The following is a 21636-nucleotide window of genomic DNA, read 5'->3' on the forward strand; positions in this document are numbered from 1 at the left end:
AAACAATTATGTTCTTCATTAGGATAACATGGGAACTTTCAAAGCCACTGGGGCAGAGTCCAAGGGATTTTTCAGAAATGTAAGGCCAGTTTGCAAATCTACGCGACACGCTCTTTCCAATGAGACATCAACGGATAAAATCGGTTAAGAAATGGCGGAGGAGTTCAACCGACAAAGTTTCATGTAGCGTATCAATTATATAGATATAGATGTTCCACAAATTTTCTGTATGCAGATAAGCTTTTAGGGATACACTAAAAGTATTAACTGGCTACTCCGTTTCCAAACATTATTTTTGGGGAAATAAACAATACAAAACAATAGATTTTTGTTAACAAATAGGAATAAAAAATCAATGAAAAAGTCAATAAGTTAATGAACTAAGCACTTAAAAAATAAAATGCCTTATTCCCACAATATTAACAATTATTTATTAAGTTAAAAACAAAAAAATAACATTGCAAAAAATCCTATTTTGACAGTTCTCATTTTGTATCACAGCTTTTTGTTGCAGCTTGGTTCAAATTAGCTGTTGTCATAAATTTAAACAATTAATAGTGCTGCACAATATCGGTAAACCTTATTACTTTTTGTTTTTAATTTAAACATCTTTGCCACTAAGACTGATTTTGTAATACGAGGGGGTACCCAAAAGTTCCCGAAATAGCTCTGCCGTGGGTGGAGCTTGCGTAGTACAAATTCTCGCCGCTTGGCTCATGTAGCGCTGCTTATAGCCAGTTCAGTGACGCCTGTTCCGTTGACCTGACGTGTTCTGTCCCCGTGCAGTAATAGTTTTTACTAGTGCTGTTTTGTGATTTTGTCGTTTTTTACAATGGCAAGTTTGAGTGAACAGCGTGCAGCTGTGAAATTTTGTTTTCTACTTGGCAAAAACGTCGCTGAAACAGTTGAAATGTTGAAGACAGCCTACAAAGATGACGCTATGGGGAAAACCCAAGCGTACGAGTGGTTTTCTCGGTTTAAAAATGGTGACATGTCAATTCAGGACAAACCTCGTTCTGGACGACCATCGACTTCACGAACAGACGAAAATCTAGTGAAAGTGAAAGAAATTTTGCTTACAGACCGACGACAGACTATCGAGCAAATATCAGAGGCTAGTGGGCTATCATGGAGCTCAGTTCAACGGATTTTAACCGAAGATTTGAACATGAAAAGGGTTGCCGCCAAGTTTGTGCCTCGTGCTCTCACTGACTTTCAAAATGAACGTTGAATTGAAGCCTGCCATGATTTGAAACAGCAACTTGAAGCCGATCCAGATTTTTTGTCCAAAATAATTACAGGTGACAAATCTTGGTGCTATGGGTGCGACCCTGAAACCAAACAACAATCCAGCCAATGGAAGACGGCATCATCACCCAGACCAAAAAAATACCGTCAAGTCAGATCGAGTGTCAAAACAATGCTCATTTGTTTTTTTGGTATGAAGGGGATTGTCCATTCAGAATTTGTTCCAAAAGTGTTTTATCTTGAAGTCTTAAGAAGACTTCATCCGTCTAGCATCCGTTCTAGCATAGAAGACTAGCATCCGTCGCAAAAGACCTGATTTGTGGCAAACAGGGGACTGGTTTTTTCACCACGACAACGTGCCTGCGCACACGGCAATCTCTGTCACCCAGTTTTTGGTCAAAAATGGCATGGTTACGCTACCACACGCACCCTACTCACCAGATCTGGCTCCGTGCGACTTCTTTTTATTCCCACGGATGAAAAGGGGCATGAAAGATGTCAAGAAAAAAACAACGGAGGAACTGACAGCCATCACTGAAGAGGAGTTCCAAGCATGTTTTGAACAGTGGAAACAACGATGGGATAAGTGTATAAAGTGCAGTGGAGAGTACTTTGAAGGTGATAAGGTTGTTTTGTAAAAAAAATAAATATATGTATATTTTAAACAAAAGATTTTTTTCATATATTTTTCCAATATCCTTTTTATCATCTTTCATCTTATATATTTAAAACATTTGGTTTTTCTTTACACAGTTGGTTTGGCTCTTCTACCCGACCAATTTTTTTGAGGTCTCAAATTGAAGGTACGCACACACAGATTTGCCATCAAGCATCGGCTCGGAATATATTGATCTATAATCCTACTCGGTGTATATATATGTAAACAAATTTTTCTCCCCATGTATTTCTTATGGGAGTTAGATTTGGTTATTCTTTTCCGAGTTCGTTTGGCTCTTCTACCCGGCCGATTTTCATGATTGAGGTCTCAAATTGAAGGTATGCACGTACAGATTTGCCATCAAGCAACGGCATATATTTATCTATAATCCTACTCGGTTTATACGTAAACGAAATTTGCTACCCATTTATTTCTAATGGGAGTTAAATTTGGTTTTTCTTTTCCGAGTTCTTTTGGCTCTTCTACCCGACCGATTTTCATGATTGAGGTCTCGAATTGAATGTATGCACGCACAGACTTGCCATCTAGTATCGGCATATATTTATCTATAATCCCACTCCATGTATACGTAAACGAAATTTGCTCCCCGTGTATTTCTTATGGGAGTTAAATTTGGTTTCTATTTTCTGAGTTTGTTTGGCTCTTCTACCAGACCGATCTTTATGCTTGAGGCGTCTGTGCTTGAGGTCTCAAATTGAAGGCATGAACGCCAAGTTTTCACAACAAGCATCGGAAAATATTTACCTACTGTATTACTCGACCAAAACTTGTAATTTGATTTATTTTCGATTTCTTAATTCAATTTAATATCAGACGAGTTTCAAGCAAACGCAAGGTGAACAACCAATATAAAAATTATTTTTCATAAGGTTTTTCTATGATTAAAAATCAATAGCTCCAGTATTGATAATAATGTCTGTCCATATGTTTTGGACTTAAAATAATCAGTAAATTATAGGCTTTAAATTGAGCTATTGATCATTTGAATCAGTTAAGCTTAAGATACTGTATTACTTAATCAAAAATCATAAATTTGATTATTTCTCAGATATTATATTTATTTTAACGCTGCGGAGCAGCATGGGTGTTCTAGTCTGTTTTAAATTTACTTTAAATTAATTTATCATTGTAATTATTTACTTTTTGTACCAGTTTAAACACAGCCTGACGATGGAAACCTAGTTACCGAAAGCGCTTGTGATTAAAACAGTTTATTATATGTTGGCCTTTTTGAACTTTTAAATTTAGTTATTCATTTCATTATTCATTGCCAATATCTCCAATATAAGTTAACATGTCACACGATGATAATTGTATTTTAGGAGATTTGTAAATTCAACTTGCATCGAAGATTTAACCTAGGGGAAGGGTGGGTGTAAACATGTTTAGGAGCAGTCCAGGTGTCACAACACCCTATCAGTAAACTGTCAGTACTATGCTATCAGTAAAGTGGTGCAGTTGCTAGACACGACTGGCAACACCATTTCAGTTATTTTTTAAAATCTTAACATGCGGAGCTGCCTCCTTGAAGGTTAAATCTGATAAAGCAAACAACAGATAAAAGAAAAGCCTAACCAAAACTGAACTGATAACAATTGCCGACTAAATATTTTCAAAATAGATAACCCTACCTCAACAGGATTGTTAACGTTGAGTTCCAGCTCTTCCCTCAAGTACTTGATGGCCTCATCATACTGCTTGTTATCCTTGTATGTCTGAGACAAAGACACGAAACAAGGCCTTAGTTGCTCTCCTGACTCGCCTAGGTCGCGAGCAGTCTGGGAAAAACAGAACAACATTAAAAACTAGTGCAATACGTCAACAATATGTTGTCTTACAAGACAATGATACGAAACAGAAAAATTTAGAACAGTCTACTCTCAACTGAATGAAAAACCAGTTTAGGTTTATAAATCACAATCGTTAGGGTTATCTAATTGTTTATGTTCACAAACATGTCTTTTCACAACTCAAGTCTTGTACTGTATTTATTTATTTTTTTCTGCCTGTGCTTCACAACGGGGCAAGAATACTAAAGACAATAATGTGGGTCTCGGAATATACTACACAAAATAGTTGCACACACTTACCATGTGAATTATGCAAGCAAATCCCAATCGTACTATTGGTTTTTAATGGAAATCTCTTGACTATTTGCATTAAACTGTATGACAGAATCAAAAGATAAATCAGGAAAAAAGTTAACAAACTATAAATTATTGAACAGAACACAACTTGATTGCTTTCGAGGGTATGATCAGGAACGGGCCATGATCTTCCGATGGCGAGAGGTTCTGATAAACCCACTGATGAATGACGATGGGGTGGTCACAGTTGAGATACTTATTTCATACAACTCAAAAACCAAGTTTGTTTTGGACAGTATAACCTAAAAATCACAGAGAATAGAGGCTTCAAAGCTCACTTATTTCACTTCCCAGAGGCGTGGTAAAATGCGACATAACACCTTTGGAACCTCTCGATACGGAAATGACAACGAAGGTGTCCGTCTGAACTGAACCATCCAAAGACCACATAAATAGACCTTAACTTAGTAACTAGTGCACTCCAAGCAGTTATATCTGTTATCTAGTCCTGCTATAATGTGAAGGCCTGTAGGACCCTGTTATAATGGATTAATCTAACACTTCCACCCTGTACGGATTGATCTAACACTCACAGCCAGCATACGATGGTAGTATTCAATAGCCTTGGAGTAGCTGTACATTGCCACACAGCCATCCCCTAGTGACTCATACAGGGACTTCTTAGTCTCCAAGTCACAATCTGGAGTGTCCAATAGCTTCTGCTCGTAACGACTAACAGCAGCAACTGCAGAAAAAGTATCAGGTTATACCAAATTGACGATGTTTACAGAAAACCTAAGCCCTAAAGCATGTTACAATGAAAGCATTTTATTTACTGTTTAGTCAATAATCTATATATATAATACGTGAAGCCGTATTTTGTTAACGCAACTCCTCCCTTATTTGTGGACCAATTTCAACGTTTAAGGTGTCAAAAGATTCGTCTCAATATGAAGTTTTGCAATAAGGTTTTAGAGTTTTAAAATTCCTACTCTGAAGGGCGTGAGACCCTCTCAAAGGTCGGGTTTTCTCCATAAGAAATACATAGAACAAATTTAAAAACAAAAAACAGCTGGTTATAAGAAGAAACTCATTAGCTTTTTGGGAGTAAACATTAATGTTTGTAATATTCAGTAGGTTAAGACCAAGTTAAACAGTTAATCAGTTTTGTTGGAAGAACAGAAAATGCCTCAAGTTCAAAGAAGAATTATTGTAAACGGGAGGATGAGACAATTTATAATAAGATATCTTATGCGTATGAGGAGAGTAAAAAAAATATGGTCTAACAGATACCCATCCAGATACACATTCACTTGGTGAGATCGAGATATTTCAAAACATTTATTAGAAACTATAATAATGCCTTGACTATCATAAGTTCAAGTAGTAATATCATACCAAATCTTGGCGGACCTTATGTTTTTACTGTTGACTTTTGTATTACTCGCTCTACTTCAATTGAGAAAAACGCAAATGGATTGTTTACGGTTATGTTTCCAGTTCCTCGGACAAACTTATACAAAGTTTTTTGACTTAATTCACCAACACAAAACAGACATTTCAAGTCAAAAATAAGAAGTTTCAAAAACTCATTTGCTATTGAAAGTTTTAGTGGCAATATTAGACCAAACATGAAGGAATTAGTGTTTATGTTGTCACCGATCGAGTAGTTACGGTCAAGTTTATTTTAATGATTCAGGAGAGGCAAATAATATACGCTGCTCAAAAAGAGAAAATGAAAATTGCTATCCAAATCTTATAGCTACAAGAGTTATCCAACCTATTTCGACAAATGAATTGAACTTTCAAAACTTTTAGACAGGTTTTATGAGAAACTCCACTGAACAACGTGAGAACGTTCTGATGCGGGGCATATACTGTGACTGACAGACAACACGTTAAAATACGTTAACCAACTTTCAATGGTGTTGCTGCATTAGCCTATTCAAAGCAGATTATGACTGTCCAGCTGGTAACCCGGAGTTTGAGGGTTAAAAATGGAGCACATGAATTTGTTGATACTGTATCACCCCACTTTACAGGATTCTTTACGGAGAAAATTTGTTTTATTAGGGGGATGTCTCAAATCAAAGAAATAAAATAACCCAAACACAGGTTATCAGTAAGGCAACAGTTTTCTTCAATTCTCAATACTGGAAAAGCTTTCTAGCATCATGTTAACTTGAATTGAAGCAGATCGTTCAGCATTCATTAGAAGTTAGTTATCAGTTAAAACTGAGAGCAGAAATAATGTAGGTGAAACTTGACGACGCAAATACAGATACATATTTAAAATTAGTTTCAAACAAGTGTTTAAACTACTCTAAAATGTAACTAGAATTACTCGAATTTAAGCATAACGTTTTCCTCGGCGTTACGTTTCATACTATGCGGCTCATTGAGCCGCACGGGTTCTCTAGTAATATAAATTAGTAATAATATATTTCAGTTTAAACATTTTACTAAAAGTTTGCGTTTATTTTAATAGAAGTTAATTCAAATACCTGTTTTCAGCTTTTTTTCGACACTACTACGAGTTTCGGTGTTTAATTTGTAAGCCTTCAGAAGACATTGTTTGGCACCTCTAAAATCTGGCAAGTCAAAAAGTATCTGAAAAAACAATAAACAATTTTGGATTAATTGTATTGAATTAGTTTTACCTACAATCGTATGTTTTATAGACTGCATTGAGGCTGACCATTAATTAGTTACTGATGGTTTTCTTCAAAAAACGGTTTCATTTACAACATTTACTGTATTCTAGGCTATTTCAAATTTGAATGATTGTTTCTCCCAAACTGTGCAATCAAACTAACACAAAACAGTTTCCATTAAATAAATTGTTCAACTTTATCTTGGAATTTGTTAGTTTCAAATTTATTTGAATTGTGCAGTTTAAAGTAGGCCTATAAAAAAATGTTATAAATGGTTTGAAGTAGAAACTAATACAAGTAAACACAGTTAATTTTGAACTAATCCTTAGCGTAGGAAGAATTTTTGACACATAAAGAGACAAAAAAATCTACTAACATTTGGGTCTATCCATATCTAGTGATCGAACAGGGGTTGCTTGACCATTTTTAAAATAAATAATATTTTTATCCTAGATACCTTTATCAATTCTGGGTTCAAAAGTGATTTAAAAATTTTTTTATCTTTTTTGTTACTCCTACGGCGGCCATTTTTGTTTTGCGGAACACGCAAATTTTTGCTCATGTAAGGGTTTGCGTTAACTTGCACAACTCGGTAACCATGAACACTAGAGTGATGAAACAAAAAGCATTTTAATCTGGAAGAAACAGCCTAAATATTATGTTCAGTACATATTTATTGAAATGTGTATCAAAAACAGTTTTAAACCCATCTCAACATTTCATAAGAAAACGGAAAAATTTCAACTTTTGAAGGCGTATTACCATTGGAACGAATAAAATCTCAGACTTGATTTTTTTTTTGTGTGTAGCAACTCAGTAGAACTGTTTGTATTTCAAATATCAACCATGAGACTTAATTCCTTTAAAAGTTATCATTTTTCAAAAACTGAAATTTTTTGAAAAATTCAAATTTTGAGTCTCAATATCTTTGTTGGGACAAAGTTTAAAAATCTGAAATTTTTACCAAAAACCCCTCTTATGGTTGTTATACTGCTGTATGAATTTCATCTTTGAGATTTACTTTTAAGCTAAGTTACAGTATCATGAAAATCGCAAAAACCCTATAAGCTCGGCCAACGCGGCTAGTACTGTAGGTAGCTTAAAAATTAATTTATAGGTGTAGGTAATTATCTTATTTAATGTAAACTTAGCTAACTTACTTTAAAGTAATGTATAGCCTTTTCTTGCAAATTTCTTGTCTTATGTGAAATTAAAAAAAACTTTTTATCAGATTATTTTTTTCCAGGTATACAAATTTTTTTCAATAGGCCTAAATATTTTGAACTCATTTATTAATTTATTGAACCACTTTCATTTTAATAAAGACATTTCACATACAAAAGCTGTTTGAAAGACAAGTTCTTAAAGTATACAACTTTTTTTACTTGTTAGTGTTTTTTGTTCTACTTTGATCATGCTAATTAGGAAGTTTGGATGTTTCTTCATTTAGTTTGGGGTTGTCCTTCCAGTGGTTTTTGTCAGTTAAAAGAGATTTAATTTTCTCAAAACTTTGTTTATAGGCACCCAAGCTTGGTCTTTCTAATTTGTTTTAAAGGCGGTTGGTTGTTGGTCCTGCTGGATCTTTATTTTGATAACTGATGTCAATCACCTCTGCCACCCACCACTGTCATACACAAATGCAATAGTCTTTGGTATGAAGTGTAATTTTTACAGCTTTCAGTTGCTAGTGAGGTTACGAAGCACCTAACATTACTACTGTCCGGTACAGGAATAAAACAATGGAAGCTTCTTGTTCTTTAAACAGAAGTAATCTTTAAACAGTTCTCAAATCGGTCCAGGAGTTTGTTGTTGTGGTGTTGAGTGATTTCTTCATCTGTTATAAAAATGAATTATTTTGTTAAGAAAAACTGTTTTGTGACTCATTTACGACTTCCTGTAGGTACTGGAGACTGTATCAGTTCCCACAGAATATGAGTTATTTTTTTTCAAAATACCACAATAAACACTTTATTGATTGTGTTAGGTTACGGTACATTATATCTAAATGGAAAATAAATTTTAAGACCTCAATATAAATAGAATTAACTAAGTTTTATTTAAGTTAAATGATGAATAAAACTTAAAATTTAGCAGGATTTTATTTATTTTTAGTACCGTAGCGGTACATATAGGCCTAATTTGTACTTTGGGTACAAAGTTTAAGTTAAAAATCAGTTTTTGATTTTTGAAATGTACATTAAGATAAGTTTACATTAAATAAAATAATTACCTACACTTATAAATTAATCTTTAAGCTACCTACAGTACTAGCCTCGTTGGCCGAGCTTATGGGTTTTTTGTGATTTTCATGATACTGTAACTTAGCTTAAAAGTAAATCTCAAAGATGAAATTCATACAGCAGTATAACAACCATGAGAGGAGTTTTTGGTAAAAATTTCAGATTTTTAAACTTTGTCCCAACAAAGATATTGAGACTCAAAATTTGAATTTTTCAAAAAATTTCAGTTTTTGAAAAGTGATAACTTTTAAAGGAATTAAGTCTCATGGTTGATATTTGAAATACAAACAATTCTACTGAGTTGCTACACACAAAAAAAAAATCAAGTCTGAGATTTTATTCGTTCCAATGGTAATACACCTTCAAAAGTTGAAATTTTTCCGTTTTCTTGTGAAATGTTGAGATGGGTTTAAAACTGTTTTTGATACAAATTTCAATAAATATGTACTGAACATAATATTTAGGCTGTTTCTTCCAGATTAAAATGCTTTTTGTTTCATCACTCTAGTGTTCATGGTTACCGAGTTGTGCAAGTTAACGCAAACCCTTACATGAGCAAAAATTTGCGTGTTCCGCAAAACAAAAATGGCCGCCGTAGAAGTAACAAAAGAGATAAAAAAAAATTAAAATCACTTTTGAACCCAGAATTGATAGAGGTATCTAGGATAAAATTATTATTTATTTTAAAAATGGTCAAGCAACCAATTATTTTATTTCTGGATCACTTGATATGGATTGACCCATTTAATACTAGTAAATATTCCTAAACGTAAATAGGCTATACCTTTTTACAAATTCATAATACTTATTTTTATTTAATGCAAATTGATCGGACTTAATGGAGATCAATCTAAAAAGAGACTAACTTCAAGGTTTAGCCTAAATGGGATTTTTAAAAGGAATAAGAAAATTGGCCAAAGACGCGCATCAGACTTAAAATTAAAACTTGATTAATTAAGCAAGCTCATCAATTAATACTTAAATATAAAACACCGTGGTCTAAATTTGAGATAGAATAAAAATTTTTCCTTTCTTTCTTTTCATCAATATTCGTCTTTTTCTTTCTTTATAAATTATATTTATATTTGATTTTTGCTAAACCATCTGATACAGAGTGCTTAACACTTCTATTTGTTTTGTTTATTCCTGAAAACTAATGCCGAAATAGAGAACTTTTTGGTTAAAAGTGTGTGAATTGAATAGTTTATTTATAATGATTTAGCCTTTTGGCAATACTATGAAGAAACTATAACTTCAAAGTTAATTACTGTACATTAATTTGTCTATAATTCAGCACTACTTACATCAGCCTTTAGCAGTAATGCTTCGCATATTTGTTGGTTTCTGTCTGGAAGCCGCTGTGCAACGTTGAGTGCTTTGTCTATGTTCGTAAGCGCTCGAGTGTGGTCTCCTTGGTTATAATAGAGTGTCCCTAGGCCACTGTACGAACTGCACAGGATATTCCATATGTCCATACTCTTGCATAGGTTTATTGCCTGGATAATGGATATCAAAATGAATTAAAAACATTATTTACTGTTGTAAAACTTTTGCTACAGAGGCAAATTGTGTGATATTTACCACTGTCATAGCTAAGTATTTAAGTGTAATGAAATATTTACAAATTGTGACAAGAAAAACTGTTGTCAGCTGACCCAAGACTCAAAGTTTCCTTGACTGCACAGTTTACATTAAATTAAACTAGTAGTCGTCCAGTGGTCGAAATTTCGACCAAAGATATTGAATGTACACGCATTGACTATTGGACACTGAAGTAGACATCCCATCCATATGGACCATTTTATTATAAAACATTGTAATTGTGTGAGCCATACAGAATGCGTGTCTAAAATTCTAATTTCTTCCTTATTTGTTGCTGATGACAAAGTGGATGGATCAATACAGTTGCTATAGCTCATAATAAGTCATTCCAAAAGTTGAATTGATAAAAAACATCGTTTATTCGACAGAAATTAGTAATTTAGATCAGCGCAATCTGGTGGTGGCTCACATCAACTACGACGAATTTAATAAAAAAAAACTGTTAACAACTTTCACATAGGCAAAGGTACAGACATCTCTATTTTCATCCCAAACTGTAAATAAAACATGTGATTTCTTTCATTTGTTTTGATTTTATGTTTATATTTCGTTGTTATTTCGTCACCAGCATGGCAACCCATTTAACCAATGTTAATATTTTAAAATTTCGAATTCATATTTTGTGCTTATTTTTGAGCCAATTTTAATTTATAAAGGGATTCTGCACACCTACAGAAAAATATCTTTCTAACAGTATGCGTAGATTTTTCCTATGGTGCACACGAGCTGAGAAAAAAGGTTTTAAAGAAACATGCTTGCCTATTAATATGTAGATTGATATTAGTTGAGAGCAATACTCTTGGTTACCTCTTACCTTACAAATGCTCAAACTCTGAACAATATAACCATAAAGAAATCAGCATAAAAACATCTCATAGTTCACCAAGTTGATTATTTTCTCAGTAAATAATTTAAACACCTTTAAAAAAAAAAGGAATACATTATAAAGGTTGTGGGGTTTTAAGAACGTCTGAGACTTAGATTAGTTGAAGATACCAACAAAGCAGGGTATGCGCATTTTAAGGTGAAGATGCGTGAATGATAGAACTGTCTTGAATGAATGAGCTGACAGATTTGTTACTGACTACGAGACTATCTGGTTCTTCAGCCAGGATCATTAATTGAAAGCCTAACTATTATAAAGATGTTGACTTTCTTCAGATACAAACCAGCAACCTTACGATTACTAGGTGAGCAGTGAGTACTATAACCACTGCCTAGCTACCTAGCTATTGGAAGAAAAATCAGGATATTTTCCAGATTGGTGGTATTTAGAAGCGGTATACATCTTTCTAGATGAAGTCTCAAAAAACGTTTTAAGGTAATTTATAAAACGTTTTAGAATAATCCTTTTAACCCTCGGGCAGTCGCACCTGATCAAATTGATACAAAAAGCTTTCTATTACTGCCATTTTGGAGCGAGTAGTCCAACAATCAACCCCTCCGTAATCGTGGTCTCTACCCCTACCTAATATTGATCAGTGGTGTAACTAGTTTCGTCAGGTTATATATTTAAGTGACATTACTCAAATACCCCAAGACTGCCTTCTCAGTAGGTCGCAGCCACCTCGAGGCAGCTACCCGTTAGCCAAGATCTGTAATTGCATTGAGTCTTATGGAGTAATTCATACAATCAGGTCACAACGTCCCACCTCGGTGGCAGCAAACTGGTCACCAAAGAATTGCGTAGACGGTTGATGGCTGCAACTGTGCTTTTTAAGTGACCCAACTCGTAGCCGGCCATTGCAATATTGCAATATATGTAGATGAAGTATGGTTGTAATATACGTTGTAACAACTTGAATGGATGAGGAGGGTAATACATTTGAGGATAATAGTGAAAGTTTCTTATTAGCTTAGGTAGGCCTGCTGAATCTTTTGGTAAACCAAAGAAGACAGAAAAAGTCTGACGAGGGAAAAAGCTACACACTCAATTTCATCTTGACAAATGAACCATACAAAACGAAACAGAGTAATTTTTGCGAGAAGGTCGTAGTCACCATATGTGAAGGGACAAGCATGGTTGCAATTTGTACAGGACGCCAATGTACAGGCTGCCACTTAGTGAGAAGGCAGCAATTAGTAACTTTTTGTCACTAAAAGACTCACTCGATTGTAGTGACTAATTGCAGTTTCACGATCATTTTGCTCCACCACCAGTCCCAGGTTCAAGTACAACCGAGCTTGCATTTCTACCAATTCCTGCTTGTTAACAGTTGTGATCCTGGAACAAAAACCAAATTTTAAGAAGTACAAAAGTAACAGTGTCAAGCTAACTTAATAAAACAGCAGTTTCTTGGTCTCTTATGTGATCATATCCAACTTTACTTTTGATTCAAAGCTACAAGGCTTTTAGAGGGCACTTAAAAAAATGTAAAAAAATCATAAAAATACCTAATTTTTGGGCTATTCCTCACTGCCACCCAATTATCCAGCACTTTCTTTAATCCGCCCCTATCCAAGGCCACACTAAAAAAACAGGCCGTAATGCTTGTCAAGCATGACGTCACGATAGAAGACGGCAATGACGTAGGTATTTATTTATTTTCCAAGGAAAGTTTAAAACAAGCAGACGTCACAAACGGCAAACATTACGTCATTGCCGTCTTCTATAGTGTCGTCATGCTTGACGAGGATTACGGCCTGTTTATTTAGTGTGGCCTTGCCTTATCTTGCAGCTCCTAGTCTGCAGCATAGTTCAAGGGTTAGGACTATAATGAATTTTCAATAAAATCAAAATATGTAACAATATTTTTTTTGGTCCTAGGACGCTCAGGATTGTTTTTCAAATTACTTCAGGCTAGACCTAGGGGTTGCGGCATTATAACTTAGAAAAATTCATTGGTGATTTGGTGAGATATGAACCCGGGACCACTAGAACCAAATTCCCGCGCTCTGGGACTCTGGGATATGTAAAAGATAAAGTACACTATTATCTAAATTAAACCTTACCTTTCACAGGTCTGCAAACTAAGCTTGCTGTATTTCTCTGATTTTTCAAGGCATTTCAGTTTTTCTTGAGACGCAGGGTTGACAAAGGTGTCTGCTTTTAGGAAGTACATGTGGCCTAAGTTAGCTAAGGCCCTTTGTTCTTCAACTGTGTTATTCTCAACCCGTGCTAACTCTAGCAGGAAAACAGTTTATCTTAGATTTATTTAAGTACCTCACTTTTTCAAAATAATAAACAAACAATAGTTATTTGTGTAACTAGTGGGTAAAGTGGCACTTTGCTGCACACGAGAGCAATGTTTAAGCACGAGCCGCAGGCGAGTGTAGAATGATCTCGAGTGCAGCAAAGGCCTTTTGCACTCGTGTTACACATTATATTTTTCCTACAGTCACTATAAAGCATATAAATAATTAATTAGTCTTTCAAACACTATACAACACGTTTTTAGGTTCAGCTGGCAACACAAATAGGTGCCCTAGAGAAAGTAGTACCCGGTCCGTATCACTCCGCTATTTTTCCTTGGCAAGAAATGTGCTCCGTGTTTTGAGAAGATAGTTCCGTATGTTTTTGTACTTTGAAGTGGTTTCCGCGCCTAAAAAAATGCTTTAAAGGTATTTTCTTGTTTATTAAGATCGTAGGAATGTTTTAAAAACGTTTAAAAGAAAAGTCCAGAAAGTTCAGAAATACCGAAACTATAAACACAAAATGACAGGTTAAATCGTAGTTATAATAGTCAATCAGCTGCTCATAGTATTTTATTATCTTCAAGTGTTGCCAACCTATTTCCAAGCGTACACGGATTACGTGCATAATAGAACGCTGTTTTGTGTTGTTTCGTTGGAATCCTGATGTGCGGCAAAGTATTAACTGTAAGACAAAGTATAAATATGCAGCAATTAGCAGCTTTCTGTACTATAAACAGTACAAGGAAGCCAACTTTGTCGAGTGACTGTAGGAAAAACATTTTTCTGCAAAACATTGATTGTTTGGCCAAGTTAACGTTACTCCCAAATGTAGCTAAGTGCTAACTTTATACACTAGTTTACAAGTACGTGGAAATTTTTTGAGTGCAGCAAATGCAATTTGCACTGGTGCACAATAAATTTTTCCAACAGTTATTATAAAGCATAAAAATAGTTAGTCTTTCAAACACTAAACAACAAGTTTTAGGTTAGGTTAAATCCAAGTGTTGAACAAAATGGGTAACACTGCAACAGCTGATCATAGTCGTAGTTAAGTGTTGCAAACCTATTTCCAAGCATACACGGATTACAACGTGCATAATAAAACATTAAAGCACACTGTTTTGTGTTGTTTTGTTGGAATACTGGTGCTATTATAGATAATAATCTACTTACGTATCACGTATGCCAGTAGGTGTCAATTATTAATACTTGATATGCTGGTGATTGACAAAGTAAAAACTGTGTGAAAAAGTAAAAAGTGTGCGGAAAAGTAAATGCAACAATTATCAGCTTTCTGTACTATAATCAGTGCAAGGAAGCTCACTTTGTCGGGTGACTGTAGGAAAATGTATATTTATTTTATTTATATTTATAATAATTGTATATTTATATATAGGCTTATGTTTTGGCTTTTAGCTCAGCCGATAATTTGTTGAGTAACTGTTGAGTAAGTTGAAGTTCAAATAAATTAAAGCAATAATTAAAGTAATACAACATTAGAGTTAATGGAAAAATGTTTCATTAAACATGGCTACAAAATAAATCCAAACAAAAATAAAAACACAGGTACCAAACAAATACTCCTTATTTTGTATGCGTAGAAATGTGAACAAAATAGTGATAAGATAATGTTCTATTACATTTCATAGTAACCCAGTAAGTATCATTTAATGTGTACTTCGTGAGCACGAAGGACGTGTGTATTTATGTCTCCTTCCCAGAAAGCGTGGTAGGGCGAAACCGCAGATGTCCTTGAGCAGGGGCTTGTATTGATACGTCGTGAGAACAGAACGTCCTTGGTCCATGTAGCGGAACGAGATGGTTCGTTAAGGGCAAGACCGTTCCCACTCAAAGTCGGTTAACTCATGAAACATCAAAGGACTGTGGTTCGGTCCGGGTTCGGTACACATGGCACACGTACTGGGGGGTTCACTGTTCTCACGGCCAGTCTAGTTTTCGAGCCTAGAAGTGCATTGTTTTGCAATTTTTACAAGGTGCGATTGTATCATGAACCATCATAAAACTTTTCACTTCCAGTCATAGGTACTAGTCTTCTTCACCTTCCAATAAAGTTTCCAATAGGTCATTAGGTTTTCTCTTTCCTTTTTTAAACATTTAAGTTAGTGAAGTTTCAATACTGAACGCGATTGAATTCGTTCCTCCTTGCGCTCATATGAAGGAGATCCGCGGTTTTCCCCTACCATGCCTTGTTAGGAGGAGACTTAAGCTACATTCAAAAGCTGTTCTGCTTTAGACTGCAGATCTTGCAAAATGTTTCTCTGGAATGTAGCAAAGAACTACTTTGCAACTTGTTACACAAATAATCTCCCACTACATAAATGTGCCCTCGATCTGTTTGTTTGGAAGTAAAAGAGAATATTCTTCAACTAAAATGTTCATGGTTAAGAAAATAATTTGAACTATGATATTGATATTACAAAGCGCACCTTATGTTTCCAGTCAATGGCCGACTATCTAAAAATTAAATATCCAATAACCCTCAACCCCTATTGTTTAGAATAATCAACTAGTTACTGCCTTGTAGAAGCTCACCTAAATACTTGTGTTGATGTTTGATTCCTTCGTCATATTTTTGCATTTTACTGTACACCTCTCCAATCATTCTATGGCAGACAGCCTTATTGATAGTGTTGTTAGCAGCTTCAGCCGCTGTCTTGGCTTCCTGAAAGATTTTGTTAAAATGTTCAAATGTTGTTAGGGTATAGCATTAAAACGTTTAAACAACGTTAATATCTATATATTAATTTGAAACTGTTTTTCTTTGTGACAGCTATTTTGAGAGAACGGCTGGGCGTAGAAACTCGGTAGAGGTGTCTAAAGAAAGGTCCTGGTCTGTAGATGAGCCATCAAAAGAGAAACATGGAGAATTCCCTCGGGGCTCTGCCCCAGTGGCCTTTAAATTCCCATCCCATGTTATTCTTGTGGAGGAAAACGAGGTTTTTGTCACAGCTAATTTGAGAGAACGGCTGGGCGTAGAAACTTGGTGAGGTGTCTAAAGAAAGGTATTGGTCTGTAGGTGAGCCCTCAAAAGAGAAACGATGTAAATTTCCTTGGGGCTCTGCCCCAGAGGCCTTTAAAGTTCACTCTGCAATTTTGTTTACATTTCGACCAAATGGATAATTTTACACTACTTTTAATGAGCCAGCTGTTAATATTTACTGAAACTGACAAAATTAAATGTTTACATTATTATTTATGATTTTAAATGGATTCTCCACTGCATGGCAAGTTTTTTATAGTTTCAACAAAATGATGAATTTATGATACATTTGAAATGTTTTGTTCAAAAATCTATGCTTTATTGCTCTTAGAAAATTTTAAATTATGAAATAAGTGTGACTTATCAATTTCAAAGGAACATATAACTATTCCTTATCGGGTTAGCTTATACATATTGTAAGGTTGGCACTTGCCTTTTTTCCTACTTTCAATCACCATTTATTTTTAAATTCAAGAAAGAACACCTGAGATTCATTTATTGGTATAACAGTTTTTGATAATCGGGTTGAAAATTGTGTCATAGATGAGTACGTTGAGGATGGGAGCTGTGTTCAAGTTTTGGAATAGACTAACTACGGAGTCTATGATTTTGGTAAAGTAGGTGAACTAATGTCAATTCAGGTATTTAAAAAAAATGTGTACACAGTTTTTGCTTTGATGTACACATGTAGCTAGGTTGAACAACGCATCTTAACCTCACTACATACAAAACATTCGGAAACACAACAGTGTCATCACATCTCATCGCATTTGCATAATTTGTTACCAATGCTGGACTAGGTTATGGATTTGGTTCCGCAAATGTTCAAGATTTGTGATAAAATTTCCTACAATTATGGTTCATTCCAATCCACGAAATACATGCACAGCTTTATGTGATCTATATGGCCAAGGCAAAACTACCCCATAAGTTAATGAATTATCAAGTAAGAACAGGATGATTACATACATGGGTCGATGTGGCAAGAGAAGGATTTAAAATTGCTGAGATCGAAGTAAGAATGTTACTGCTTTCTGGAGAATCAGATATTTTTATAAAAAAAGATGAAGATTTACATCTTTTAAGATAAATCCGGATACAATCTGAATGATTTTCCTAAAGCAGATGGAATTAGTGGTTAGTAATAAATATTGACTCTTTCCGTAACATGATAGACTAATTATATGAACTCATTCTCCCATATAGTGAAAGTGGCTTTGGTATGAAACAAACTCATGAACAAACAATTATAAGACTCCTAAAAAACCTTTTGGGCAACCTAAAGCTGATAATAAGAAAGGTAGGAAATATTGTGTTAAACGAATTCATTAATCACGTTTTTTAGGGAACACAATCGTCATAGGCCTACTTATTATTGCTTATCCTCCCTTCATATAACTAAGATTTTAATGACTTCACTCTATCCAACACAGTTAGCTGAATTTACATAAAACCTCAAGACTAACCGTCGATTTTGACGGGGTTCCACTAGTTGTTATAATGTTAAAATTTATGTGATCTAGGATATGGACATGAATGAAAATCATTGACCATGTATTATGTAAACTTGTATTATGTTCAACTACAGAGTTGAAGACAAACACAATGACAAGGAAACACGACACGTTAACATTTAAGAAAGCAGCTAGCCTACATTAATCGGTTGCGAGCCAAGTGGAAGTTGAGTTGAGCCTGCAGGTGACCAGTGTCAAATTGGACTAACAAAATGTATTACAGTTGGCTCTCGATAATCCGACAGTTACGGGACCGGGGGGGTGTCGGATTACCAAAAACGTCGGATTACCAAAGGTTAGCTTTATTTCACTGAATTTAACTGCATACGTTAAAAAAACCAGTTTTTAATACATATCAAGGACTATTTAACTGTTATAGGTATAAACTAATCAACTTAGGCATTACATATTACAAAAAAGAAAGATTTATTGCATATAAAAATACAAAAATCAGTACAGTATAAATCAAAACTAAAATACAATGTAGGCTAGTGCTCCGTTTTTTCTAAATACATTACAACATTGTAATTACTGTACTGTAACTACAGTGTAGGCCTACACATTTACGGGTTGAAAAAATCTGTGATAGTCTTTTGTTTCTTTTTACGCAAACAGTCTGTCATTGCATTTTCTTGAATGTGTCTCAACATTAACACGTTGTTCAAGTCAAGTCCACGCTCTTCACACCAGCGAATCAAAAGTGTTTGCAGCCAACATAGCTTCGTCACAGCTGATCGTGTATTTTGCCTCCACGGCCTCCTCAATTGTGTCGTCTTGTTCATTAGATATGACTTCCTGTACTATATCTTCATCTGTTAGGTCAGCACACAGGTTGTCGTCTAATACCCATCTTCTTAGGTCTTCTGAAGATTCTTGCGAAACGTTAATATCATCGCAAAGTGTTAGTGTGTCCTCCACAACTCCGTTGTCATCTTGACCATTGTCATTTCCATCGTCGTTATTTTGGAGGAGTGGGTTTTCTGGCCAAACATTTTTCCATGACTTAGAGTTTCAGGTTTGACTTGTTGCCATGCAAATGCTGCATTTAAAATGGCATCCTTGATGTTAAATTTTTTCAAAAGTGATGTGATGTCTGCGTCAGGTTGACAGACGATATCCATAAGTAGGCGCTTCTTATAATGTGCCTTCATTGTCTTGATAACATTTTGATCCATTGGTTGAATCAGAGCAGTTGTATTTTTTGGCAAATACATGGCCTCTATGTAACCACCAGTTGTCTTCACTTTTAATCCCTCCATGTCCGGATGTCCGGGAGCATTATCTAACAGTAAAAGAGCCTTTATAGGCAGACTTTTACTCTTTAAGTGTTGTTTTACCTCTGGGACAAAATGGTTGAAAAACCAGTCATTGAAAACGTCTTGAGTTACCCAAGCTCGGCTTTGATTCATGTAAACAACTGGAAGGGAATCCATATTGATGTTCTTAAATGCCCGGGGGTTCTTACTTTTACCGACAGCTAGCAGTTTTAACATATGACTCCCAGCGCCATTCGAACACACCATTAATGTAATTCTTTCTTTTTGAAGTTTTCTTCCAGAAACCTTTTTTTCATCCCCTGTTACAAAAGTTTTTGTTGGAAGTTGCCGCCAATTTAGGCCGGTTTCGTCGGCATTGTAAACTTGTTCAGGCGTAAGGCCTAGTTCAGTGATTTTAGCTTGAAGGGTCTCAATAAAGTTAGAAATTTCTGTCACATCGGCAGATAGTTTCTCTCCACTCATCTGTAAGAAACGAATACCGTGTCGCTTTTTGAAATTTTCAAACCAGCCATCGCTGGCACGAAAATCATCTTTTTTGATGATTTCACGATAAAAAAACCGCGCTTTCTCTTTTAAAATATCCCCAGAAATCGGGGCATGTCTGTTTCTTTGCTGTTTAAACCACGCATAAAGAGCTTCCTCAACTTGGGGATATTCGCTCATTTTAAGTGTTTTTCTCTTAGAATCGTCTTCAACACATTTTATAAAATGTTCTATTTTTTCCCTATTTTTCACAATGTCATAAACAGTAGGTCGCCCGATGTCATAAACCTTAGAAATAGCCGTGGGAGTTTCACCACGGTCATAACTCTTAATAATTTCCCATTTTTCGGGAAGAGTTAATGTTTTATGCTTACGCTTATTGGTTCCACTTGTGCTCGCCATCACACAACACTTAACAAAACTCTAACACTAAAAACACTGAAGGTAAACTGTCACTTGATCACCAAAAGTACAGTACGTATGCACGAGTCACTTCGCTACCGAACACTGGAACCAGCTACCGGAAACACGTGAGACGCCTAGACCGATGTCAGTCTAGACAGCTGTCTACTGTAGTTTGCCGCAGCGTCGGACTACCGAGCGTGTCGGACTGTTAAGTGTCGGATTATCGAGAGCCAACTGTATATGACCAACTAAATTACCTCTCTCAAAAAAATTATTTTTCGGACACCGCTGATGAAGATAATGAAGGAGGGAAAAAACCTGTAAGTTTAAGTGATTATATAACAAAAGACACATTTGCACTGACAATCGTAAATCAACAATCAACTTTAACTCGGCTTTTATCTTACTAAATCAACAGTTTATTTAAATGTTACTGTGTTGTGTTCCCGTTGATTTTGTGTCTTTAACAATGTTCTGTTTGCTCTTTTTTTAATTGACAGTGTGACGGCCCCAAAAATTCCCAGAACCATTACATATTAGCTGGGGAGGTTTTTTTTAGATGCAACCTCAGGAAACCCTGTCAATACTGTCACAAAAGCTTTGCTTTATTTCAAATATAAAAGGAGGGTCTGTAATATTGAAATGTTTTAACCTTTCAACGTCTGCGTCAGCCAGTTGCCTCACCATTGAATATTCCGTCAGCCATGACTCGACGCCAGGCCAGGCCAATGATCCCAGAAGTATACTCACTGAACTCAGTAGGCCTAACTGCGCAACTACAGTTTGTCTAACGCCCCGAGTGATCGTTAGACAGCAGCACTGCCCGGCATTGAACTGATGTCAAGCGGCATAGCCGCAACGTTGATTGGCTGGTACCCCTCCACGGCCAACTTGGCTACGGACGGAGAACACTCAGTTGAAGTTAGTCTAAATTCTAAATTAATTTCGGTCGGTCGCCTAAATTTCCGCGTCGCCTTTCCCCATAGCCTCCTTGGGAGGCTGGCTATGTTTCCCCTTTTTCTAAAATGGAATTAATCATGACAATCTTTATCTTAGCATTGAAAACCTATAACTTAACTTAATTGGAATGGTTTTTCTCATAAACTAGTAGGCCTACTTGGTGTTTATAAATGTTATAATACAGCAAGTTGAAAGTTACATTATTTTATTGTAATAAATTAAGTTTGTAATTCATTGCGAAGTACGTAGTTTCATTTGGCAACCTATCATGCAACAGTTTTCAGAAGAAGACGAATAATAGCCTACAATAGTTTTTTTTGCACAGGCTGAAGATGGGAACAATTTGGTGCA

At 35.4% G+C, this 21636-nt stretch overlaps 1 protein-coding gene across 1 annotated transcript in view; it reads right to left on the bottom strand.

Annotated features, from left to right (window-relative positions):
- Window positions 1–21636, bottom strand: part of LOC129000591 (tonsoku-like protein) — a 75083-nt gene that overhangs the window by 45671 nt on the left and 7776 nt on the right. Inside the window, exons 3-9 of the mRNA XM_054427552.1 lie at window positions 16199–16328; window positions 13463–13634; window positions 12620–12734; window positions 10213–10404; window positions 6519–6624; window positions 4608–4759; window positions 3559–3705 (exon numbers count right to left, since the gene is read on the bottom strand). Of these exons, the coding sequence (XP_054283527.1) occupies window positions 3559–3705; window positions 4608–4759; window positions 6519–6624; window positions 10213–10404; window positions 12620–12734; window positions 13463–13634; window positions 16199–16328 (1014 nt within the window). The remainder of the gene's footprint in view (window positions 1–3558; window positions 3706–4607; window positions 4760–6518; window positions 6625–10212; window positions 10405–12619; window positions 12735–13462; window positions 13635–16198; window positions 16329–21636) is intronic.

Source organism: Macrosteles quadrilineatus, unplaced genomic scaffold (genome assembly GCF_028750875.1).
Source record: "Macrosteles quadrilineatus isolate MER2022 unplaced genomic scaffold, UCM_ALF_1.0 Scaffold_8__2_contigs__length_117827958, whole genome shotgun sequence".
Lineage (NCBI taxonomy): Eukaryota > Metazoa > Arthropoda > Insecta > Hemiptera > Cicadellidae > Macrosteles > Macrosteles quadrilineatus.